Here is a 27,519-nt window from a genome sequence, read left to right on the forward strand (position 1 = left end):
TTTTCCTTGAGAATGAAGTGGTAAAACCAGTATTTAACAGAGACATTTTCAGAGAAACTGCATCTGAGGTTAATAAACATTAGCTTGATAAACATACATTATATTTTCTAAGAAAATGATTCTCCTACTTCCTGATAGTGTTTGTTTAAGTAGTCAATTAAAATTCACTGTGTTTTAAAATCAACCTAAATGCCCATCAGTGAGAGATTGAATAAAGAAAATGTGGTACATATATACCATGGAATACTATGCAGCCATAAAAAAGAATGAGATAATGTCGTTTGTGGAACATGGATGGAGCTGGGAGCCATTATCCTTAGCAAACCAACAGAGGAACAGAAAACCAAATACTGCATGTTCTCACTTAGAAGTAGTAGTTAAATGATAAGAACTCATGAACACAGAGAAGGGAACCACAGACACTGAGGCCTACTTAAGAGAGGAGGGTAGGGAGAGGGAGAGGAACAGAAGAGATGACTATTGGGTACTGGGGTTAATAGCTGGGTGATGAAATAATATATACAACAAACCCCATGACACATGTTTACCTATGTAACAAACCTTCACATGTACCCCCAAATCTAAAATAAAAGTTAAAAAAAAGAAGTCATCATGTTTAATCTGAATCCTGTGGTGACTGCATAAGCTATTTTTATCTCTAGGTCCCTGATACACAGGATATCAAAGTTCCCCTTTGTACTGGAAGGAACAATCACTTTGGAAGAGAGAAACACTATTTCATCACTTTCCTTGAGTTCTTTACACCTTTTACTAGTTAGATTTTCTCTGCCTTTTCAATTTCAGCCTGTCCTTGTAAAAATGTAGACTCCAAAATGAAGGCGATCTATGATATGGCTCTTTCACTTAGAATTTTGTAAGATACTATGATTTTTTTTTTTTTTTTTAGTGTTATAGTCACAATACGTGAATGTATGGAAGCATGTTTTTATGCTTGAATCCTTGATGTTGAGAATGTACTTGACGAATAAGGCTCATGTTAGATAAATTTTCATTTAACTATGATAGAACTTTTTTGAAACCCCACACTTAGTATACACTGGCAACTTAGGATGCAGACTGACAAGAAGAAGTGGAAGTTGAAAGTGGTCAGAAACCCATCACAAGAAAAGTGGGGCAAATGGAGCATCTAACATAACACAGCTTGAGGTTGGAACCCCATGAGGTCATGAGCATTCTGCACCATCACGGAAGCTGCATCCGTTTCCCGAATGCTCAGTACTGCCCTGTCCAGTCAGACAGAGGTGTATGGCAGTAAAGAATCCAGCCACAGATGAGTCATTGGCAACCAGGAAGGTAATAAATCTAGTGTGGGGGACTGGCTGATGTTTGGTCAATGTCTCCTTACGGAGCTCCACCCAAATTTCTCCTTTTCGCTTCTCCTCAGTCGCAGTATTCCCCTCCTGTTAAATAACATTAGTCTGGAGAATAAATGCTCTTCCCTGTCTACTACACTGCGGGAAACGTCAGCCACAGCCTCCAGTTTATTAGGTCAAAAACCTTGATATCATCCTCTCTTCCTGTCATAGCCACGTTGATCCATTCACCAGAAAATCCTGCTGGGGCTACCCAAATACACAGAGAGCCCAGCACGTTTTTACCACTTCTGTCGCCATTGCCTTGGACCAATGCCTCTCACCTGGACTATAGGAAGGGCCTCCAGATGGCGGCCCTGGCTCTTTCCTGCCCCTCTCCAGGCCCACTCAGCCTCACAGTATCAAGGATGCTTTTCTTCAAAGTCGAGGAACAGAGTGTGCTGAAACCTCACACCCAGGAATCGGAGTCTGAGCCGAGGTCCTGATGGTCACCTGCAGGATTCTGATCCTTACCCCATTACACTGACCTTTCTTTTTTTTTTTTTTTTTTTTTTTTTTTTGAGACGGAGTCTCGCTCTGTCACCCAGGCTGGAGTGCAGTGGCCGGATCTCAGCTCACTGCAAGCTCCGCCTCCCGGGTTTACGCCATTCTCCTGCCTCAGCCTCCCAAGTAGCTGGGACTACAGGCGCCCGCCACCTCGCCCGGCTAAGTTTTTGTATTTTTAGTAGAGACGGGGTCCCATTACACTGACCTTTCTAAACTCATCTCCTACAGCTCTCCTCTCCCTTCCTCTTCTTCAGCCACACTCGACTCCTTGATATTCCGAGAGCGGCCATGCACCATCCCCACTCCGCCAGGACTGCAGTACCCTAGAGAAGCCACAGCTGCCTCCCTCATTGTCAGGCATCTGCTCACAGGGAAAGCCTTCCTGCTTTATCTTTCTCCACATCTCTCATTGGATTTGACACACTTCCTTATTTACTTTATTTGTTTAAGAGTTGGGGTCTCTGTCATCCAGGCTGGAGTGCAATGGTGTGATCATAGCTCACTGCAACCTCAACTTCCTGGGCTCAGTCCGTCCTGCCTCAGCCTCCTGAGTAGCTGGCACTAAAGGTTTGCACCACCATGTCTGCTTAATTTTTAAAATTTTTTGTAGAGATGGGGTCTTGCTGTGTTCCTCAGATTGGTCTCATACTCTTGGCCTCAAGCCATCCTCCTGCCTTAGCCTCCCAAGGTGCTGGGACAACAGGCATGAGTCACCGTGCCCGGCCCTTATTTACTTTTCTTTATTATTATTATACTTTAAGTTCTGGGATACATGTGCAGAACGTGCAGGTTTGTTACGTAGGTATACACGTGCCATGGTGGTTTGCTGCACCAGCATCCCGTCATCTACATTAGGTATTTCTCCTAATGCTATCCCTCTCCTAGCCCCCCACCCCCTGACAGGCCCCAGTGTGTTCTCATTGTTCAGCTCCTACTTATGAGTGAGAACATGCGATGTTTGGTTTTCTGTCCCTGTGTTAGTTTGCTGAGAATGATGGTTTCCAGCTTCATCCATGTCCCTGCAAAGGGCATGAACTCATCCTTTTGTTATGGCTGCATAGTATTCCATGGTGTATATGTGCCACATTTTCTTTATCCGGTCTGTCATTGATGGGCATTTGGGTTGGTTCCAAGGTTACTTTTTAATTCTACCCCTACTACCATAAAGGGCTTTGGCTGCTTATTCCCTGCTAGATCCCAGCACCTGGGAGCATCCCCAGCACAGACTTGGTGCTCAGTCAGTGCTGGTGAATTGATTGATTGATCCTGAGCAACTGAACCACAAACTCCGATTCCAGATATGAAACTAGGTAACAGTTGTTCCCCTCATCCCAAACCAGGATAAGGCAGGAAGAGCAGGCTGGCTGGAAAGGTTCATGTTTACTTTTTACAGTCCATTGGTTTGCCTCAGACACAGAGGAAGTGAAGCCTAAATATAGGTGTCTTCAGTGGATTGAGGTGACCTGTCTGTCTTGGATGACAGATGCTGGGACAGTGTGGGGAGTGAGAGTAGATAAGTACCTCTCCAGCTGCTCCTGTGCTCAGGACTAAAGTCCTGCTCCAGGCTCGTGAACCGTATGGCCTCAGAACAAAGTTACTGGGGGAATGTGTTTTAACTCAGGAATGGAATGTGACCCTGTCTTTCTATCCGGTGACACCACCTATAGAAAACACTCACATTCCAAAAGACAAGATGTTTTACATGAGTATCTCATCCTGTCTCAGGTGATCTTTTTCTTTAGTTGACACGTCAGAATTATACCATTTTAAGTGTCAAAAGAACAATATAAAATGAGAAAAAAAGCATCAGGTGCATTATTTTTCATTCTGACTTGTTAATACTATATTCAGATGCTTGAATTATATCAATTAAATTCTTGGTTATAATTAACAAAGTTCCAGAATGAGAGAATTATGAGAGAGAATAAAAAAAAGAGTGATTTCATTTCAGTGTATTACTCTGGCTAAATGTTAGAAACACATGGCTTTCCTGAGGGCATGAATGAGTTCACTGTTAAAGAGCCTCCAGGCACTGAAGGCCAGCAAATGAAGACTTCTTTTTTTTTTTTTTTTTGAGACAGACTCTCGCTCTGTCGCCCAGGCTGGAGAGCAGTGGCACGATCTCGGCTCACTGCAAGCTCCGCCTCCCAGGTTCACGCCATTCTCCTGCCTCAGCCTCCCGAGTAGCTGGGACTGCAGGCGCCCGCCACCACGCCCAGCTAATTTTTTGTATTTTTAGTGGAGACAGGGTTTCACTGTGTTAGCCAGGATGGTCTCGATCTCCTGACCTTGTGATCCACCCGCCTCGGCCTCCCAAAGTGCTGGGATTACAGGCGTGAGCCACTGTGCCCATCCACAAACCAAGACTTCTTATTCCTACATGTCCAATATCGTGGTGGTTACTATTGAATTTTACTTCTTCAATTTTTAAGGGTAAATCTTATCCTTTTTCACTCTAGAACCATCCAGGGTTAGGACTTGTTAGTTGTCATCAAAACTGTAGCAATGGTGGTGAAGAGCTTGGCCCTGGAGTTAGATTGTCCTGGGTTCAATTTCAGCTCAGCCACTTTCCTCATCTGTATCAGCTTCCTAGTGCTGCCGTAAGCAGGCACCACAAACTCCATGGCTTAAAGCAATAGACCTTTCCTCATCCAGCTCTGGAAGTGAGAAGTTCAACACTGAGTTGTCAGCAGGGCTTCCTCTGAAAGTCTGGGTGGCATCTGCCCTGGCCTCTTCCTGGTCTCTGGTGGCGGCCATAGATCCTCAGTGTTCCCTGATTGCAGCTGTGTCACTGACACCTCTGCATGCATCATGTGGCCCTCTGCTGTGCATCTCCCGTGGCGTTTCCCTCTTCTTTTCAGGATATGAGTCATATTGGATTAGGCCCCACCCTAATGATCTCATCTTAACTTGAATACTCTACAAAGACCCTAAACATCACGTTCACTTATCTTGCACGGGGGGACACAGTTCAACCCATAACAGCATCCCTGTGAACTTGGGTAAGTGAATGAATGCCTACAACCATTATCTGTCTCACTATCTAAAGATGATTGTCATCCAGGCCTGCATCTGTGAGGAGGATGTGAGGTGATATGAAAAGCCCTTTGCATTCATTCAGGGTTCAAGAAATGCGACTTACCATCTCCTGCTCCACAGCCCCATGTCTTGACTATCATTTATTTAAACTTGCTACATTCAAAGGAAAGCTAGGAGACACCATAAAATGTACAAAGATATCCCCTTACTCTGGGTGAACTCACAAACTTTGAGGAGAGGTCAGAGTTTGTAACACAGAATAGAATTTATGTCTCGTCTGGAGAAATGCAAACAGACAGTTCTGAGGGAGGGCAGAGCGTTGCTTGTTAGGTGACTTGCCAAGGGCATTATAGCAAACTGGTTACAAAGTGGGAACCTAAATCTCAGTTTTCAGATTCCCAATTCAGTTTCTTTCCTATTTGAACACACTGTACAATTATATCACTTGTCGCCTTTTAACCACTCAGACATTATCAAACCTAACCCATGTTTGCTCATAAGAGGTACTAATGTCAGCTGGGCACGGTGGCTCACGCCTGTAATACCAGCACTTTGAGAGGCCAAGGCGGGTGGATCACCTGAGGTCAGCAGTTCGAGACCAGCCTGGCCAACATGGTGAAACCCTGTCTCTACTAAAAATACAAAAATTAGTCGGGCGTGGTGGCGGGTGCTTTAATCTCAGCTACTTGGGAGGCTGAGGCAGGACAATCGCTTGAACCCAGGAGGTGAAGGTTGCAGTGAGCAGAGATAGCACCCTTGCACTCCAGCCTGCATGACAAGAATGAAACTCTGCAAAAAAAAAAAAAAAAAAAAAAAAGTACTGATAGCATGTGAGAGAATCATTAGGGGATGCCCATAGCCTTCTGGGTGGTCCACATTCACTGCCCTTTGTACAGCTTACTCCTGTTTCCCAACCCTCTACATATCCCACATCATACCCATTTGCCCTGCCCTGTTGTACAGGGGAAATTCCCTTTCTTCTTCTGCAGAAACCCCAATAAAAATTAATAAAGTAAAATAAAACACACAGCTACCAACTTTAGTACATGGCATGTAAGAAATCACATTCTTGTCACCTATCAAAAGCAAAACAATTCATGAGTACTTCATCCATCAACAAATCACTGTAGTCCATTTAGTGTGAGCAAAATAATGAGCCACCTTTTTCATATCCTTGCCTCTGGCACTGCAATTTCAATCTCAGTTACTTCAGTCTCAATCTCTGTTACTTGCCATTTTTTGTTTTTATGCTTTCCTATGCACCAAGTTTGATACGTGAGCAAAAATCCATCTATGAGAAGGAAGGGTGGTTGCTGATACTGATAAATTCATTCTGGTTTATGGCTAGCAAGATTATGAGGATTCTCAGTCCCGGAAATGTCATACACTGACTTTTCAGTGAGAATGCTGAAGATTTAAGAAAGGAGATAAGAAATGTCTCCAGCTGAGAAGGTAACTGGGTACTGTCTTGGTCAGTTCAAGCTGCTGTCCCAAATTATCATAGACTATGGTGGCTCCTGAGCAACAGAAAGTGCTCATAGTCCTGGAGGGTGGGAAATCCAAGATCAAGTTGTCGGCAAATTCAGTATTCAGTGGAAGCTCGCTTCCTGGTTTGCAGAGAGAGCCTTCTTGTTCTCTCTATGGACGGTGTTCTCACATGGTGTTAGGTTAGTGCAAAAGTAATTGCAGTTTCGGGCCGTGAACATTAAGTCATTATAACTAGACTCAAACACATCTTTATTAATCAAAATAGGGACCATTACAATCAACACATTTTTGCCAATGCGAAGTAAGTTTTGTTTATCCCTGTAGCTTAAAATTCTGTGCTTTGAGAATCGACAAACTCTTGGATAGCATTTTCTGCATCCCGCCACTTGCGGAAGCATTTTCCCTGCGAAAAGTTGTTGAGATGCTTGAAGAAGTGGTAGATGGTTGGCGAGAGGTCAGGTGAATATGGTGGATGAGGCAAAACTTAGTAGCCCGTCTTTCCACTTTTGGTTGTGTGACGTGCAGCCAGGCGCTGTGATGGAGAAGAATTGGGCCCTTCCTGTTGACCAATGCCAGCTGCAGGCGTCGCAGTTTTCGGTGCATCTCATCTATTTGCTGAGCACACTTCTCAGATGGAATGGTTTCGCTGGGATTCAGAAAGCTCTAGTGGATCAGACCAGCAGCAGACCACCAGACAGTGACATAACCTCTTTTCCGGTGCAAGTTTGGCTTTAGGAAGTGCTTTGGAGCTTCTTCTTGGTCCAGCCACTGAGCTGGTCATCGCTGGTTGTCATATAAAATCCACTTTCGTCGTGCATCATAATCTGATCAAGAAACGGTTCATGGTTGTTACATAGAATAAGAGTACTTTGAAACAACATTTTTTTTTTTATTCTCAGTTAGCTCATGAGTCACCCACTTATTGAGCTTTTTCACCTTTCCAATTTGCTTCAAATGCCAAACAACCTTAGAATGTTCGACCTTGAGTTCTTTGGCAACTTCTCATGTAGTTGTAAGACGATCAGCTTCGAGGATTGCTCTCAGTTGGTCATTGTCAGCTTCCAATGGCCAGCCACTACACTCCTCATCTTCAAGGCTCTCATCTCTTTAGCAAAACTTCTTGAACCACACTGCACTGTATGTTCGTTAGCAGCTCCTGGGCCAAATGCGTTGTTGATGTTGTGAGTTGTTTCCACTCTTTTACGACCCATTTTGAACCTAAATAAGAAAATCGCTCGAATTCACTTTTTGTTTTTGAGACGGAGTCTGCTCTGTTGCCCAGGCTGGAGTGCAGTGGTGCCATCTCGGCTCACTGCAAGCTCTGCCTCCCGGGTTCACGCCATTCTCCTGCCTCTGCCTCCCGAGTAGCTGGGACTACAGGCTCCTGCCACCACACCCGGAAATTTGCTTTTTATCTAACATTATTCTCATAGTCTAAAATAAATATAAAATAAACAGCAAGTAATAAGTCATTAGCAAAAAACATAAAGCAAGAAATGCACACTAACATGATGTATAACATAACCACATTTATTTAAGAATGTATTCCAATATCAAATGGCAAATTTCAACAATGTGAAAACCACAATTGCATTTACACTGACTTTATAGGAAGGAACAAGCCTGTTTTCTTCAGCCTTCTCTAAGTGCACTAATCCCATTCATGAAAGCTCCATCCTCATGACTCAATCACCTGTCAAAGGCCCCACCTCTTAGTACCAGCATATTGGGGGTTAGGATTTGAATGCAGGGATTTTGATATACGTTCTGTCCATGGCAGGTGTGTTTCCCAGCCTGTGTTACACTCCAGACTGTACTGCCGCACATGTGAGCCCTCGTTTACCCACAGTACCTGCCGAAATAAGACGTGTGTGATTCCTGTGTGGCTGTCCATGGGATATGTCCCATACTCCCACTGCTTTCTCCAAGGAAAGCAAGTAAATAAAGATGTGTAGGCAAAACACTCCCTCCCTTTATTGCACTAAGGAAACGGAATAAACTCATTTTAGCAAATCCCAAATTTACTGCAGTGAACTTTAGATGAAGCACTAAGGTATTACACAGAAAATAACAGAAAACTGATGACTTCAGCTTTGGCATTGCATTTCCTTCAGCTTGCAGAACAGCCCAACATGAGAATCATAAACACAGAAGGCAACAGGATGCAACTGCATGTATCTTTGCTCATTTCCTTTTTGGTTTTCTCCTCTTCCTCCTCCTCCATTGTAGCCTTGCCTGTATCTCAGGTTAACCACTGTAAGTGCAAAGGGAATTTTACATGGATTTTTTAAAGTGGGCGATATAATTTTAAAAGTCATTTTTGAAAAACCTATAGGAAACTATTATATTGCCATGAATTTCAGCTAAGGAATGGAAGTCAACTGGCCACTGATGCTTTGCAAAATAAAAATGTCCCAGAATATTTTCAATATTCAATATCTAATATATGGGGAAGAAGTGATTCTATCTCTCAAATAAGTATTCTGAATGAACATTTTGGTATTCCATTATTATAGACTCTAGTTACATCTGAATTCACTCTTAAGTGGCCATAAAGAATGCTTAAATTTCTTAAAGGATGTATTTTTAAGGAGCATGCCGAATGTTTAAAAATGGCTACTGGATTAATTTTCATATTTTCATTCCCTTCAAATTTCCTTTGGTTAAATGGTTTGAATTGCTCCATGACAGTGCTAAACATATATTAGAGGACTGAAAAATATATTTGATGCATAGTAAAAATGATTTCGCTTGTAAAAGATAAGGATTATTTCCAGTTCCCTAGTAAATGCACAGTGAACAGGTATTTGGGTATTCCTGGGATAAAGAAAGACGGGGAAACTTGGGAAACGATGTAACAAAGACAGCCCTGTTGAATGTGATTATGTGCTTGGCAAATGCAGTCACTGCTTTCTGTCTCTGCTGCTTTTCACAGGTATAAGCCGCTGGCTGATACGTTCCTGCATGAGAAGAAGGAACATTTGGCTGCAGAGCGATGTCGGCTTGTTCTCCAGCAGTGTAAATTACAAGGCTGGCAGGTCGGTGACCTACAAGCTATGAAAATACCACTTTAGGATTTTAAATAAATGAGCTGAGTCATTGCAGGGAGCCACCAGAGACTTCCTGGCAAAAACAAATTCCTTTGATGTGTTTGGCAAGGCATGACATTCAGTGTATTCGCTGGAAATTTGTCATTCTTTATGACTTGCTGATTTTAACATCTTGCAGCCAACATGAGGAAATCTAAGAGGCTCCCTTTACAACCATGACAGAAGCTCATGAGCCCCATTCTGTTTGCCCATGTGCCAGATTCATACCTTGTCACTAAAGCATTTTGTCGTATTTACCCATAGCAGGAGTCAGAGGAGCCAAAATTGAAGAACTAAGGTTGATTTCTGTGTGCAGAGTTGGTCTCTCACAAGTGCATGTTTGACCTGGACTTCCGTAGCTCGTTCAAGTCTCACTCAGCTCCGCTTTCTTCTGTTTCTCATTGCCCTGCTTCTCACCTGCCTTACAGTGAAAATGTCACTATCCTTTGAACCTCATTTGTTGGCAAAAGCTTCATAATTGGAAACACTTTATTATAGTCTGTGATCGATTTGATGGCAGAACCTAGGGGCCAGTGAAAGCTATAGCTAGACTTGCAGAAAAAGAAAATAACCTGAGACAAAATTACAGGCAAATGTTCACCAGAAACAGGAGAAGATGGTTCCAGATCTTGTTAAATACGTTCAACAACATCAGAGTCCATCCTTGACTCATTTTAGGAAGAAGAGGTTTGAAGTGAGAAGAGCAGATTAGAGCAGCAATGGGAAACCACGCAGTCCATGACACCAGGAATTATTTGGAAGTTTCTTGCTGTAAAACCACCAAAAGTGCGTAGGTGGCAGAAACAACGGTAGCTAAAATCTTTGGTAAAAACATGACGATGACTGGAAAGTAGACATAATTTGCATCTTTAAAAAGTGATAGGGAGAATATCTATGAGTAAAAATACATGATAATTGATGAGTCAAAGGATGAGGACTTGGCTTTAGAAATGACATGAGCTCATGATTCAGAATTGCTGAATAGGCCCAAAAGTGGCCCAGTCTCAGTAAAACAGGGAGGGAAGACTGGATTGACACTCGCACACTCATCTGTCTATGACAAAGAACAAAGACCCTAGAATTTTGGCATTGATGAGTAATGATTTAATTGTCTGTGCCACCCAATCTTTTTCTTTGTTATCTTTTTTCCTTTTCTTTTCTTTTTTTTTTTTTAAACTAATAATGAAATTTGAACTTTAAATAACAATCTGAAGGAGGAAGCTTACTCAGTCTGAAGTTGTCAGTGATGCACATCAGTGCCAAAAGATTGGGTAAAAAGGGAAGGAGGAAGAAGGAGGAATTACTAACCAGAAGTGATGTCCGCCAACCCCTCCAGAGTCAGTGACATAGGGGTGGGATTCACATATATCAGCGTTTATTCGGTCTATAGGTAACTGAAGTCAGTTCAACGGAATCACTGCTGAGATTTTGAATAAGTAATTATATAGTAGTAGTCCACCGATGATGTACCACTAAGGTATTCTTATTGTATTCTTTGAATACTTACAGATAATGATATACATATATATGTGTGTGTGTGTGTGTGTGTGTGTATCTGTGAGATAGATGTGTGTGTGTGAGGGAAAGGGAGAGGGAGAATTTTTATTTGTAGAAGGAAGCAAGGGAATCTGGAATAATTCTTTCACTAAGAGAGTGATTGGAAGTAACCACAATACCTGAGCAGTGATCCCTCTGATAGACCACTGTAAAGTACCGGCCAAATATGAGAGGAGACTGGAAGACAAATCGGTACACCCTGCCAGCCATCATTTCTTCTGTATCACTGCTTTTGCTAGGATACTTGAAATTGCAGCCGAGGATAGCATTAAATTGAAACATGCATTAGGACTTTCAATGAGAGTATTAACATTTTTTTAAATGGGAAAGGGATCCCATTTCATGGCACTATTTTCTCCACACTTTTCGCCTGCCTGAAAAGAAGCTGAAAATACAAGACAAAAAAAATTAAAAGGAAAGAGAAATAAATGTGCTTATTCACTGAGCATATTTACTTATGAGTTCCCTGTTGTCTAGTCAGAAAAAACAGTGTTTCTTCAGCTTCTTCAAGATGTAACCTATGATGTACTTTATACTACCAGACAAATAATCAACTTCACAGAAATGAAGCTTATTCATACTTCACTTTTATATTGGTCTGACAAAGGAAAAAAAGCTTTTGTTAAAAAAAAGTAAATAAAACAAAACAAAAAACACTCATTCCTAACCTGGAAAGTTAGACTCCTCAGTTGCAAAAGCAAAGCATTTGTTTGAAATGCATTGCTAGTTACAGGAAGAATTCCTCCTAGTCTATTCTGTTTTTAATTGACACAGCAATTAAATCAGAAGCTGTTAGGCTGCAGGGACAACAAGGTTGCATCTGATGGTTAGTGTATCTGTAGCATTGTTTCCAAATTGCTGAGAGTTACAATGTGTGTTTTCATTAACCAGTCAGTTCATCCTTTAGTCCTGAGTGGTTAGCATGAAATGAATGGTTATTCTTTTCCATATTTTTAAAAGCAGTGCTGGAGGACCGAAGAGATTAGAATTACATTTTGCTGCGTTAACTTGTATACAGTGTTAGCTAGAAATTCATTTCTTTTAACTGAACGTAGTAATTTCATTGTCATTCTAATGGGTCTTGGAGATCTGGCAGGTTCTGTCTTCTCTTTTTAACTTTAATCAGACCCTGTAGAAGGAAAGCCTTGAATCATCAATATGAGATTGTAACTCTGGAATTCTTATACTCTCCAACATTGTAGCAATTCAGTAAGCCTTGGTGCACATTTGATTTCCTTCTGTTTCAGATGAGGATAAAGATGTCATATATTCAGTACTATTTTGTACGCCGATCTATACACCTGTGTCTGCTTTTCATGCTTTAAGTAGTCGCAGCTTTGTAGTCTGTACTGGAATTTTTAATATTTAATAGGTAATAATTCCTGTCATCTACAGAGTATATTACAACTATTCGTAGTTTTTATTTTATTTTATTAGAGCCTAATAAAAAAATCTGTGCAGAAAAGGAAAGTAGACAGTGTGTACAGGAGTGACCTTATTTTAGATTTGAGGAAATTGAACCTCACAGAGAGCCCTTGTCTTAGTTAGAGATCAGTGTACTGATCAAAATATTAGGTGCAGTTAATATTCAGTTTCAGTGGGAGCACCACTTTGCTGAGACCACGTCTAGCTTTTACTATGTCATGTTCTTTCCACTGCATTTAACTCGATCTATATCTTTTAATATAACTATCTGAAGTCATTTTGCTCATATTACAGGACTTGAAAGGGATAGGTTATGCGTCACAGTGCGAGCTCTGATCAAAGACACTCATACCCTTTATTCGTCTGAGCAGCCTTCGCCTTGTACATAGTGCCTTTTTTATGTTTAAAATTCGCCCAGCAAATGAAGGAAAAACAAGCGGACTACTTCCCATTACAGGGTGACTCTGATCAGAATCCTTTTCTACCCAAACTGTCAGCCAAACTGACCCTGAAATAGCACAATGCATTTGCACCCTCATTCCCAACTACATCTTGGAAACAAGAGGAGAAGGAAAAGGAGAAAAGGAGGAGTAAGGAAAGAAGAAGATAGAGAAGGATAAGAACTGTAATCAAGTGAAGAGTCTCAGGAAGCATTTGATATTGATTATAATTCTGAGAGTTAAGACCTAGATGTGACTCAGGCCATCCAGAGGAAATGACAGGGGTGGGGGCAACTCATGGGCGGTGCTGGTAGAAATGCAGGTCAAAGGAGCAGTGCTGCACCTTCGCACCTAGAGCAAAGGCAGTTTGAAAACAGTTTATTAGGCTATTTCCGCAGATCTGCACCATTTCCAGTATACCGAGTTTTGCTCACATGCCAATTCTCAGCGAGGCATTCCCTGGCTACTAGATTTTAAATTCTCATTATCCTCGACCTTCCTACTGCATCTTCTCATCCTCTTCTCTGCTTCGTTCTTCTCCATGGTGCCTAGGACCTTCTGTTACGCTTCAGATTGCAATCCTTAACATGCTGTTCACCACCTTTCCTCCATAGCATGGGAGCTCCATCCCAAGGGCTTTGTGTCCGCAGCTTACTGCTGCATCCCCGGCATAGAAGCCAGAGAAAGACACAGGACAGACACTCTGTGCCTGGAAGCTGGTCCAAGAAATGAGTTTCTGTAAATAAGAAACTACCAAACAATACAGTATACTTGATGTGGATTCAAAGACATGTAAGAACTTTTATAGGCTGGGCGCAGTGGCTGATGCTTGTAATCCCAGCACTTTGGGAGGCTGAGGTGAGTGGATTGCCTGGGGTCAGGAGTTCAAGACCAGCCTGGCCAACATGGTGAAACCCTGTCTCTACTAAAAATACAAAAAAATTAGCCAGGCATGGTGATACCTGTATTTCCAGCTACTTGGGAGGCTGAGGCAGAAGAATTGCTTGAACCTGGGAGGTGGAGGTTGTAGTGAGCGGAGATTGTGCCATTGCACTCCAGCCTGGGCAACAAGAGTGAAACTCCGTCTCAAAAAAAAAAAAAAAAAAAAAAAAAAAAAAAAACCTTTTAAAATGTATTGTTTTGAAATGAAGTAAGAATCAAATGGATTTTTAGCTTTATATCTGTGTTTATAAGATACATGTATTAATGCATTACTTCTATAGTTACAGATAATTTTTAAAATTTGAAACTACTACGTAAATATAATTTCAGCATAGAATACTGCATAGGGTCAAATTAACTATTTTAAACATTTGTGAAAAAGCTGTAAGTCACACGGCATTTTGCACCAAAGCATTTTTGTTTTCCAATATATAATTTCTGTTATGTGTTTATACCACTAGCCTGTACTTCTCAAAGGAATCTTGTGCCTTCTTTCATATAATTTGAACTGGTCACCACAAGTTTTGGCAAACTCATGCATGTTGCTGTTTCCTTAACATACTCAAAATTGCTACTTTTACATAATGTGGTTTGATTTTGAAGAAAGGAAAATCAAGATGTAGTGGTGGCTAGAAGGCAATCTTTCACGTTGGTGGCTTCTTATGTTTACAGTGAAATGATATATTTTAAAAACATGGTGGACTAGTCAGAGCCACGTCCTTATTTGCAAAGTGGGATTTATGTAACTTGTTTGCAAAAAGGAATGGAAGTGTTTTGAAATGATTTGAATAGGACCTGCATGACTAACTTCTAGTGCTGTTTTCTGTCTCAGCAGATAGAGTTTTCTTTATGAAACAAAGAGTTCATGGATTACTTCACTATGGAAAAATATCCAAATAGTTTGAATTAACTCATAGTTTGAAAACAAGTTAAATTAAGCCAGTAGTTATTAACCATCTGCTATTTGTTTTATTATTGTTATTATTCAGGCATTTTACTTATCTAAATATATGCATTTTAAATTCAGGGCTATCTTAAGGTAACTTGGAAAGGACCCTCTGGAACTGTGTGCGGTTAATCAGACTATTAGCCTGAATTTCTCCAAGCCACAGAAAAGTGACTGGACAGCAGTTAGGCCCATGTGGAACATGCTTGTTTTTCGTGTTATGTCATTTATGTAAAATGAAAACCTTTGAAGCTAATTCTAAGTGGAAAAATAAGTGGTATAATCTGATTTTCACACATTTTATATGCATCAACTGGTTATAGGATGATTTCTTCTGTGTAGTTATTTGAATGCTATATTCATTTTAAAGCCATCTGGAGGGATGACGAATGAAGAAACAAATCTGTCAGAGTCGGTCCATGTGATACCAGGGGTGCTGCTTCGGAACACACAGCACCCGGAGAGTCGAGGGGGGACTGCACGGATGTGGCTCTGTGCAGAAAGTCTTTCCCGGTGGTACTTTTCACTGTGCAAGCAGATGTCGAGAACTTTGGGGTGAAAGAAGTTTTGTGAGCAGGCAAAGAAGAGTGGCCTGTGTGTCTCCTTTGAGGCAGGAACTTGTGATATCTGTTACTGGAAATTGTGGAAGGAGAAGTTGAGCTCTTCACCTTAGAGATGACATATCATCTATGATTTTAAGGATGAGGAGTCAGACACATAGATCCTTCTGGTGGCTTACTCAAGATTATACAGACAGGAAGAAAGAAACAAAATTAGAACATCAACTTCGTCCCAAGTACCGGCATGATACGATACTTACTCTTGAGTGTGTGCATGCGTGGATGTGAAAGAGACAGAGAGAGAGGCTCTTAAAGAAATAACAAAGGATACTCACAAAAAACATACTCCAAATTGTAATGAGATATACTTTTCCTATTTGTGTTTACTCATGAACAAAGAAATTCACAATCTTTTTTTTATCATCGTCTTCTAATGTAATATTTATGGAATAGTCTAGATTTTGTTACCTAAATAGTTTGAAATAAGTCATAGTTTGAAAACGAGTTAAATTAAGTTATGATCTTTGAAGGATTTGCTCATATATTACTAAGAATTGCAACATTAACATTTTACCATAACATTACATAAAATCAGTGGGTGAAGGTTTTATTATTTCATTAATCTGCAATAGTACAGTAGAGAAAATAAAATAGAAGAGCAAGGAACTGTTAAAGTTTTAACTACCCCCACTTTTTTTACATTCTCTGTGATGAGACAATTGTATTAGGGCCCTAGGTTCTTATTAGTACGATAAATTAATGGTTTATAACCTTTGTTTTACTACTCAGGGAGCACTCCATAAATCAACTATAAGTACAAGCTAGAAAATAGCCTATAAAATGATTCTTTCTTTTGTATCCTTTCTCCTTCTCTGGAATTATAAATGTTGAAAATAATAAGCATTAGGAACCTAAGAGTACACCTTGAAACGATGTACATTCTATTGGCAATCACCATAGATATTATATTATATGTGTGTGTGTCTGTGTGTATTTCCTTTCTTCTTTTGTGCCAAACACATGCATACACACACGCCATATACATATATGGAACATTTTTGTTATAAAAGTAGTATGTATCCTTGATAAGAAGTTTGAAAAATAGAAAAAAAACTGAGGAAGAAAATACAGTCTACCAGAATTGAACTACCTAAAGATAACTACTGAAAATATTTGGTGCATCGTCATTCACTTCGTTTTTAAAAATCCTGCATGTATTTGATCCTTACTAAATGTGTCTTTCTCCCTTTCCACACTTAACTTTCTGAGGACAGGTGTCATGTAACCATGTTCTTTTGTATTTTTGCTTGCGCGCGTGTGTGTGTGCACATGTGCATATGCGTGCGTGTGTGTGTGTGCATACATGTGTGTGTTTCACTGACATCTCTTACAGGGTCTGGCACATAGTGTGTATACAACTTGTGTTTGTTGAATGAATGAACCTCCTACCGATGACTACATCTTCCCTTTGCATATGAAGGTATCTGCAGTAAGTTTGGGTGACATGTGTGATAGTTTCTGCCTTTAGAGTAAGTTTACATTTTTTCACTCAGCTTCATTGTGCATGAAGAGTAATATCTTAGGGTACTATCTGGCGCTAATTGCTGATTAAAACTGACTTGTCCTATGCCTAATCCAACTTTGATCTCTTAGAAATCCATCTGTTTTCCTCTGCTTCAATTTTATTGATTGACTGATTCAACAAGCATTTATTGATCACCTTGTGAGTTCCCCAAATTAGGCAAGGCAATTGCGATGGCTTACAGTCTGCTGGGGGAGAAAGAGTCAGCTTTAAACTAATAAATCACAGATTAGGATCCAGGTGCAAAAAGAGCAAAAGGGACACTGCAGTAGTGAACTAGAGGGTTCCTGACCTAACAGGGCAGTTGCCATGCAGGGAATTTCTGGGACGGTCACATGTAGGCCCAGATCTGAAGGGTGAGAAGGAGCTGGGGACATGCTGAGGCAGGACCAAGGGTCCCAGGGTAAGTGTGCTGAGCTCCTGAGGTAAGGACCTCCTGGGAGAACCAACAGGAGAGCAGGAGGGCTGGAGAGAGAACCAGGTGAAAATGGCAGACAGGGATGCTACAAAGTCGTGTTTCTCAACATTTGTGTTTTCATTATTGCCCCACGAAGGAGAAAAATTGAGAGAATTAATAAATAATTTAGTTCTGGGGAGGCAAAAATAATTTTGCTATTACAACAGTTTCTGACCTTCAAAGCTCAGTCCTGCTGGATAATATGAGGCCCCTAACAACTACTGAAAGAAGGGTGTTTGTGCCTGTGCCTACTGAGAGATCCAACTCCATCTCTTCTATGTCAATACAAATTTCCCCAACTTCAAGATTATTTAGTCATTCGATAGGCATTTACTGAGCACCTATTATATGCCAGAAGCCTTATAATTGCTAACACGTTTTTCTTCTCAAGAACCGGTTGCACCGACTAGACAGGATCACCACAAGGAGAAGGTGTGCTTGGAGCTAACTGGGTCAGAACCAGTGGTACCTTGTATGTCAAAGTGCAGCATTCTATTTTAGGTTCAAGGCAGGCTACTGATAAATTTTAGAGAGGGTAGGAACATGACCTGATTTATGCTTTAAATTAAAAAAAAAAAAAAAAAAAAAAAAAAAAAAAAAAAAAAAAAAAAAACATGGTATCATGGTTTTAGAAGAAAAGCACACATCAAAATATATAAATGCCATCAATTTGGCAGACGACGGTAGGACAAGGGCTCCCATACCCTAAGGAGTGCCAAAGGCCATGACCATGTTTGTGCTGCTGTTTGGCCATTTATAACATACAGTCCCATGGGGCAAACCATTATTGACATGATTTAGGCCATTTTGAAAAGAAACATCAAATGTGTGCTCTGACTGAATACGTTAACTTATCAAATACACTTTCCTCTGTGCTTTTGAAGCTAATTGCCTTTGTTTGGGTGTGGCTTTGGTTTGCTTTTTCATAGTATGTCTCTTTGGGAAAAGTGATTTTTTTTTAAGCACTCTTGACCATGTCAATATGATTTCCATAATGAAATAACATATAGAATTACATAGTGAGTCATTCACTAGTAAGCTCAAAATAGTAGCTTTTATTCATCACTGCCTGCTGTGTAGGTCATACTGTTCTAGGTAAGAATAATTAATTTTTCTTAAACTATAATTATATGTAATTCAAGCCAAACCACCTTCTTCAAATACCAGAAGATACAGTGCTCTATTAGATGTGTGTGGCTGTAATTATCTTTTCTGTGTTGAAGTTAAACTTCAAGAATAGTCTATTTATAACAAAGAGAACATATATTTTCATATAAATGTATCCTTTGAGAACATTTAAAAGTATATTCAGACATTCAGAGCGAGGCTGAACATTAGAATTTTTCTATTTAGTAGCTTATCAAAGCAACCATGAAAGTGTAGAATGTGGAGGTATTAATAGTAAAATATTCACACACGAAAAAGTAATGGTCATTCTTAGAAATTTAATGAATGAAATGGGGGAAATGTGAATTCAGCCTGGAGAGGATGCATTTAGTTCAATGGTTTCCTTATTGAGCTTGTTGAAAAGGTAGACAGTATTTCACTCATCCTTGTGGTCCCAGCGTCTGTACCCTGCTGGTATGAAGAAGGTGCTTGGCAACATTTGATTTATGAATGGATACATGAATGAATGATTGAAGGTGAATGAATGAATGAACTAATGAGTGAATGGATGTTCAGAGCAGACAGATGGTAGGATGATGGATGAATAAATGTGAGAAAAGGATCATCAGGAAAAATATAAATATAATGCAACTGAGTGTTATGAGAAATGATATTGATCCAGGAATGAATTATAGGTAAAGACCTGTTCATGGCACACATGTAGAAATGTTGGGATTTTGAGATTTCTTTCCCTTGGAAGAGATGACCTGGTAGGCACAGAAATGGTATCGCATAGCAAAAATAGAACAGGGTTGTGAAGGAGCACAATGACATCCTGAGATCAGCAGGAAGGAAAGCAAATCTGAGGGGAGAACTCTGCAGACATCAGAACACTGAAAAGATTGTGTTGTTCGTATCACCATCAATAAAGCTATTCTTAACAAACTGGGAACAGATCTACATTGCTGGGCACTTTAAAAAATACTAGGGCATTTTTCCAGAATACTGATATGTGAAAGATGTGACTACTTTTGATGCAACTACGATAGTACATATCCTTTGAAAAAGCTGAAAGTATTTACTAGACTAGGGCTGTTTTTAGAGCAAGGGGGTTAACATTTTTCAAGATTAATTTTGTATGAAAATAAAGCATTTTAACTGCAGAAAAGAAGCTAGCATTCACAATAAGACCTTTCTCATTAAAATGTAATATACGTTAATAAAATAGTCCAATGATTTTAGACTTAGAAATAAAGGGATAGCATCTAACCCAACACTGACAACCGTAATGATATCATTCAGTGAAAACTGCATTCATGAGAATGCTATGGGCCCTGTACAATATATAAAGACAGTAATGATGTCATTCAGTGAAAACTCCATTCATAAGAATGCTATGGGCCCTGTACAATGTATAAAGACAGTAATGATATCATTCAGTGAAAACTCCATTCATAAGAATGCTGTGGGCCCTGCACAATATATATATAAAGAAGGTTCGCATTGGTTTTGCGCTTCAGGAGAGTATACAGGAAGCTAAAATAATAGTAAATAGCATCTCTTTTAGAGAAATAAAAAAGGGTTAGCTCATATTATAGAGGGCTTTATAGGCAACATAAAATCATTGAAGTTTCTAGAAGACTAATAAATTGAAGTCAATGTGCAAGGTGAATTAAAAAGCAGATAAAGAAGAGATGATGAGTTAAATTCTAGATTTTAGTCTGTAATAATCCTATATCAGAGGTGATGGCACTAGAAATATGAAACTTAGCATCTTTGTTTCTTTAATCCTATTAGATGTATATTAATAAAATACATCAAATAGTTTAAATAAGTTGAAAATGTTAAGATTTATTTTTTGATGGCCGGGCACGGTGGCTCATGTCTGTAATCCTAGCACTTTGGGAGGCCGAGGTGGGTGGATCACCTGGGATCAGGAGTTCGAGACCAGCCTGACCAACATAGAGAAACCCCATTTCCACTAAAATTACAAAACTAGCCAGGCATGGTGGCGCATGCCTGTAATCCCAGCTACTCAGTAGGCTGAGGCAGGAGAATCGCTTGAACCTGGAAAGTGGAGGTTGCAGTGATCTGAGATCATGCCATTGCACTCCAGCCTGGGTGAAACTCCGCAAAAAAAAAAAAAATAATAATAATAATTAAATTTTTGTAGACAAATGAAATTTTAAATATCTGAGGTTATGTTATAGCAAGTGCTTATTAAAATCATTTTTTAAAATTCTGCCTTCTCCATTGTACACGTCCATTTAGTTTCATTTCCTTCACCTTAATACATGTGAATTATGAACTTTATACTTTTCCAACATTATCTGAGTTTATAAATATCTCACAGTTAAGTTGAATAGTCAGACGGTACATAAATAAGAAGAAAACCAGGACTCCAGTCCTACTGTAGAGATGTATACAAGGTACATTAGTGACATGGATGTACTATTGTAATTGATTTATTATTATAAGGTACACACCAAACAGGAGAAAAATGAATTCGCACTTTGGATCAGAAAGCAATATGATATAGCTGGAGAATAAGTAAGCTTGAATGTATTGAATAAGTTCTAGAAGCCTACTACACAACATCGCACCGCTATTTAACAACACTGCATTATATGCTTAAAATTTTGTTAACACGGTAGGTATCAGGCTAAGTGTACTTACCACAAATTTTAGAGGGAAGGTGAGGGAGGCAGGGATGGAGAGAGGGAAGAAGGAAAGGAGGAAGGAAGGAAAGAAGGAAGGAATAGAGGGAGGAGGAAGGGAGGGAGGAGACTAAAAGTGCGATACAATAGAAAACTCTAATAAACCTTTTAAAGGCATTTGAACATCATCCTGAAAATCATTACAGGCCACTAACTAATTTTAGACAAGAAAGTAACATAATGAGATTGATGTTTAGAAAGATCACTCTGAATATAGTTTTAAAAAATGGATGCTTATAGACCCATGATAATTTATGGAGCTACTGAAATTATTCATAAATGTAATCAGGAAGTGGGTTCTAGAAACCTCAACAGAACTTATGACTAAATGGGGCCTGGGGGAAAAGCTATAAGCAAACTTAGGTGATGCTTGGGGTTCTGGCTTGGGTGATGAGGTGATGATGACTCCTTTGGCCTAGAAAGGCAAGAGTGGGTAGGGATGGATGAGATGGGAAAGTGTGTGAGAAATGACCTGTGGAAATCTCTAGGGCTTGAGGTGCTCAGGGAATACCCAGGTAGATGGTTCTTTTGATCACTGAGCTAGAAAATACAGGACAAGAGGGAAACATACGAGTGAGGCTAGGGTGCCCACGAAACATTGACATAAATGTGTGCACAATGAGATGGGCTCCATAGGTCTGGACTCGGTGATAAGATGAGCTCTCATGAGCAGTCTATAGTGAAAGCTTTTGGAATAATGAACTTACCAGGAAGATGATGAAAAGTAAGAGGAGAATTCAGTAGAGAATTCTGAGGATAGCTAACTTTTCATTGGGAAGCAGCAACGAAGCAGCTTCAGACAAACATTGGAACAGAGATGACAGACACAGAGCAGGGGACCAGGTGAGCTTGTCAGAGAAGTCAAGCCTCAAGAAAAGAGAGTGACCCAGGGTCTCACCACTGAAAACGTGGTCCACAGACTAACGTCACCGACATCATTTAGGAATGTGTTAGAAATGCAGAATGAATCACTGGCCCCATCCCAACCTACTGGATCAGAATTTACATTTTGACAAGATCTCCAAGTGATTAATACACATGTTTCAATTTGAGACTTTATAGGGTCAAGGGTATGTGTTTCTTTTAGTCTGGAGCCTGGAGAGCTCCGATTCATCTTACCTCTGGCACTAACTTTCTGTATGGACTGTGTGAGTGTCATATGTCCTCTCTAAGACATATCTTTTTCTCTTGAAAACTGAAGAGGTTGATCGAGATGATTTCTAAGATCTAACTAGAACGTGTGGGTTACGGACACTCTGTTCCTTTGCCCCTCCTTTGTAGATGATGAATCCTACTAGTATCATCTGTTGTGGACATCACAAGTGCACATTTCCTTAGAGGAAATTGTACTATTATTTCAAAATAAATGTTATCCAATTTTCTATGTCTCCATAAGTAACTGAAGTGTTTTTTGTTGTTTTAATTGACATGTCCTTCTGTCAAAGCAGAACCATGTGACCTGAGCTTTCTCCTTTACTTTACCTGCATGGGAAACAATTACTGATTGTATTTTTTAGCAGCAGTAAATGAGTAAACTAAATTAAGTCACACATAGAATACAAATAATATATGCTTCTTCAACTCCCAAAGAATTCATAGATATAACGAAATGAGAGGCATCACTATTTTTCTAAACTATCAATATGTAAGAATAGTTCTACATTAGATGTTTTTCTCAATTTCATTAATACAGAGAGAAATGTGCATCGCAGAAAAATATCAAAGGATAATAGCTGTATTTTTTCTTTGTAAATGCTGTTCCAAAAGTACTGCCAGAAACACTCAGCACTCCTAAAAATTGTCTTTAAAAAAAAAAAGTGCTCTACAGGTTCCCTTGAAGTCTCTACTAACACAGCTTCCGTGCCACCTACACTCTAGCACAAGCACCGTTCCAGCATTTGTCTGTACCTCCACAGCCTACACCTCTCAAAAAAAAAAAAAAAAAAAAACACACACACACACCTAAAAATTGTAGCAGTAATTGGAGCTTTGGAAGTCATCAATGACAATTTTGTTTAATCTTTTAAAATCTGTCACTTAAAAAGAAAAAAAAACCTAATGGTTTTCTAATAAAAATAGCGATGACTGTAATTCACAGATGGTTTACTTTTACAGGAGTCAGAATGACATTAACATTTTAATCTCAGCTGGGAACACTCTGCATCTAGCAGTGCACAGGGAGAGGGCTCAGTTGAAGAACATTTTAACCTCTCCTTTTCTCTGCTTAGTGAGAAACATTCTTTGATGTGAGAATACCACCAAAATGAAAAATGTAGGTGATCTGAACCTTTGGTCTAATTTTAATGAATCTTAATTTATTGGATTTGGTATAACACTGTAAGACTGATTATACAGTAACATTCATTCCATAGGAAAAAAACAAAAACGGTCAATAATTTTCTTTTGGTCAATATCATTAATAAACAGTGTGAATCCATGAAAATTCAGAATATATGTGATTTTATCTGTGTTTCCCTGCTAAAGAAGGATTCTTAAATTTGTATCTTCATTAATCCGTAGCATCAGTGAAAGTAGAGAACTATAAAGACTACATTCAGAATGGTTTCTGGGGAAGAACTCCAAAATACTACTTAACTGCTAATTTCATTGTTTTCAGAAAGACTAAACATTTACTACAAGTATAGCATCTCAAAAAAAAAAAAGTACAGTCAAACAAATGCTAAAACATCCAATGAGTATCTACAAATGTTGCCAAACCATAAATAAATTATATAATACAAAACTACATGAAATAAAATAGTCCGTTGGATACCCATAAAATATGCCCAAGTAGTTGATGGAAGAATTTTTTTACAAAATAATCTGAATGAATGTAATAGCAGCAAGCACAATACCCAGCCATTGCAACAAAGTCTTTAGCCATGTCTTGATAGGATGCTTGTATTGTGACTTCAGATCTCCAACCTCCACCGAGCGAATCTGAAGCCCAGAAGCCCTTTGTAACTTACAAAGCCCTTGGTTGTACCTCAGCAGTGCAGATTTGCACAGGCATCACTACATCAAACACCCACCAGGGGTTCGGAGAGCAGGTCCAACCTTCCAACTCCTACCATTGCACATGTCTGCCTTCCTCTCATTTGTGCTTCGATTGCCAACCCTGCTTCTTCCCAGCCATTATCCCAATCCATGGCTCCCAGAAAGAAGTCCTTTTCTCCACTTCCAAAACTGACCTGACATGCAGTGAAACCGTCAATCCACTTCTCAACTACCCACCATCAAGAGCTTCATGAAATCCCTAGTGTATTCCAAGAAAAGTTCACTTCAACCTCTGTGTCTACTCTTCCTGTAATTTACCTTCCATATCTAAACCAAAACTGTCTATTTCCTGAATATACTGTATCCTGAGTTTCCCCTTTTCCCCACTTCCTTTGTCTGAGAGGAGGAGGCAACAGGGTCAGCTAGCTCCTGGTCCCCCAGCTTATGGTTGCAGCTAGCCATGGGTTGAGATAATGAGAATAATGGCTGGGAAGGAGCAGGGTTGGCAACTGAAGCACAAATGAGAGGAAGGCAGACACTTGCAATGGTAGGAGTTGGAAGGGTAGACCTGTTCTCCAGTCCCCTGGTGGGTTTTTGATGTAGTGATGGCTATGCAGATCTGCACTGCTGAGGTACAACCAAGGGTTTTGTAAGTTACAAGGGGCTTCTGGGCTTCAGATTCACTCAATGGAGGTTGGAGATGTGGTGTCACAATACAAACTGGTAGGCCAGTTTCACCCCATGTTTCTTTTTCCTTTTATTTCCTCCGTGACTTACTCTATCACCTGCCATCTTCTGTGACTTACTTCTGGATTGTTGAATGACTCTAGGGTCTGACTGAAGTTTTCATTTTCCATCTTACCTCATTTTCACCGGAGAAGCTATCATCCGTCTCTGTGACTCACTTTATGCAAGGGCTTCACAATTCTTTATCTTCTGTTCTTTTTTTCTGATCTGAATTCATCCTGCCCACATCCCTGCCACTTGTGCATTTCAAGAATATGTGTCCATATTCTTCAGGAGATGCAAATATATATATATATATATATATATGATGGTAAATATATACAAAGCACTATAATAGGATAAATAATCACTTATAGGGTGCTCTGGGAACACAAATAGAAGGTGTCAAAGCCCTAAAGGAAATGGAAAGGTGGATATAAAAATTCTAGTAATGGAGATGAGGTTTGATTTCAGTTGTAAAGGATACAGAGGAGTTGGTCAACAGGGAGGCAGCAGTTGCAGAATCTTCCAAACCTAAATGATTAATTGGAGTATTTTTCCCTCCCTTGCCAATGACCAGCTCAACAATCTATTCTTAGACAGTTTTCAGGATTCAAGACAAATTTCAAAAAAATATTTTTATAAAATTTAGATCTGGTCCTCTTAACATTTCCCAGCATATCCAAATTGCTCACAGGAGAATTTCCATGTTTTTCCTATAGTCCTCTTCATGATGTAGCCAGCAATTACAGGTGTAGCCTCTTCCCTCATCCGTGTCCACATAACTGTACCCTCAGATGGTTTATCTTCTGGTTCTTGCCCTTCACATGCTAGTTTCTCTGCCTCACACCTACCATCTCAAGATGCCCTGGGAAATTCCTGCTTATCCCTCAAGACAAAATGGCTTAGAAAACATGCTTCTCACTGAACCCTGCCTGATCACACCTTGATCACTCTCTTTTCTTGAAAGCTGTTTCTTGGACATAACTCTCTGTCCTGAGCATGGACAATTGCCACAATCTGCTCACTGCTGACCTTCCCCAGTATACTATGAGCTCCACGAGGATGGAGGCCTCCTTTGTATCCCCAAATCTAGCACAATGTTCAAGATAAACCTCCTTTGGGTTTTGGAATGGCTGTTAGAAATGCCACTGTAAGAGGACATACTCATTTTTTCCACCTCCCCTCCTGCTCAGGGTCTCCACTGAATTAAGAGAGGGGAACTAGAATCCTGTTCTCCTGTTTCCCTTCCACAGGTCTTTTAGGCATGTTGCTCTCCTTCCATATGTTAATTCCCCTAATGATCATTATTGATCCCATCCATTGTGGAGTATCACCAGCCATCATTCCTTTGGAGTTCTGTTTTGGAACCCAGGTTTGGATGAAGTTTGTCTTTGGGAGTTATTCTCCCACAATGAGTTACATCCCACAATCAATGATGAACAGAGAGGTGACATGCTCCCTCCTTTCCAATGCCTGTCTCACAGATTTGTTCTGCAGAGCTCACAGACAGGACCAACTGTTCTTCCTGTCGACTGCCAAAATAAGTCAGCAGTTGGGAAGGAGAAAAAAAAAAAAAAGACTATGAATTATGGAAAATAACTGGGAAGATAAAATGGCAATACAATGAAAAAAAAAAAAAGTAACAATCTCAGTAGCCACCCACTCATGTTACTGTCTCAAATTTCAACCAACTAAAAGAAACTAAACTAAATGAAGAAGAACATCTAGTCAGCCAGAAGGCTCTGAAGTAGACCAGTAGTTAAGAGTTTTTCCCGTTGATCTAACTAATTAGCCTGACTCTCATAATGCAGAATTCAGCCAAAATCTTCGGCAAAACTGTGTTTTATTAAGACAGCAGATCATGTAAGGGAAGAGTTAGGTGGAAAGGGGTGAAGTGACAAAGCGTGTTTGGAATAAGCTCCATTTTCATATGAAATAGCTCATAAAACATCTCTGGCCAACCATTCTGAAGACAAGGCTGACCTACAAACCTTTCCCATACCTCATGGTGTGTACGCACATGCCAGCTTCTGGTGACACTGTGATGTATGGCATAGGCTAGGGGGGTGTTATCATTTTAATGTCCCCAGTTCATGCTTGGGAGCACACATGTTAGACTTCTCACTTTAATGGTGTTTGTCTCAAGTGCTAAGAATATGATTATAAACTTATTGCAAGTAATACTTTCCCTTTATCTAACCGAATACCATCTCAGAGCTTCCTTGGCACACCACATTCGGATTCACCAGGCTCTCCTGCAATTACTTGTGTCTGCTTCTCCTAAGAGACTATGAGTGCCTTCTATGTGAGGGGTATTCCTCACACCTACCTCAGTTCTGTGAATTCTTCAAATAAGCACAACACACAAGAGAATTACTTTAAAAGTGTATGAATGTGGCTTACAGTTTTGTGTTAAGAATTTTCTTTGGCAGCTGTCTTCATCGATATCAGTACATTTGGATAAGTTCTCATGCCACTAGAGCTTGTCATAGAAACTGATTTCATGTCATGCTAAAATTTCTTTTTAAAAATTCTGGAAAAGTATGTTCATCCCATAACTACTG

General features: G+C 39.9%; 1 protein-coding gene and 1 long non-coding RNA gene across 3 annotated transcripts in view; one reads left to right on the forward strand and one right to left on the reverse strand.

The window, feature by feature from the left end:
* Positions 1 to 27,519, forward strand: part of MYO16 (myosin XVI) — a 615,551-nt gene that overhangs the window by 496,987 nt on the left and 91,045 nt on the right. For both annotated transcript variants that reach the window (XM_050766698.1, XM_050766697.1), the window contains one exon: positions 9,343 to 9,445. In XM_050766698.1, the coding sequence (XP_050622655.1) occupies positions 9,343 to 9,445 (103 nt within the window). The remainder of the gene's footprint in view (positions 1 to 9,342; positions 9,446 to 27,519) is intronic.
* Positions 9,115 to 10,956, reverse strand: LOC126940657 (uncharacterized). The gene is made up of 3 exons (XR_007720855.1): positions 10,098 to 10,956; positions 9,755 to 9,913; positions 9,115 to 9,367 (listed from the first exon to the last, which is right to left on the reverse strand). It is a non-coding gene; the product is annotated as an uncharacterized LOC126940657 (long non-coding RNA).

Source organism: Macaca thibetana, chromosome 17 (assembly GCF_024542745.1).
Source record: "Macaca thibetana thibetana isolate TM-01 chromosome 17, ASM2454274v1, whole genome shotgun sequence".
Taxonomy (NCBI): domain Eukaryota; kingdom Metazoa; phylum Chordata; class Mammalia; order Primates; family Cercopithecidae; genus Macaca; species Macaca thibetana.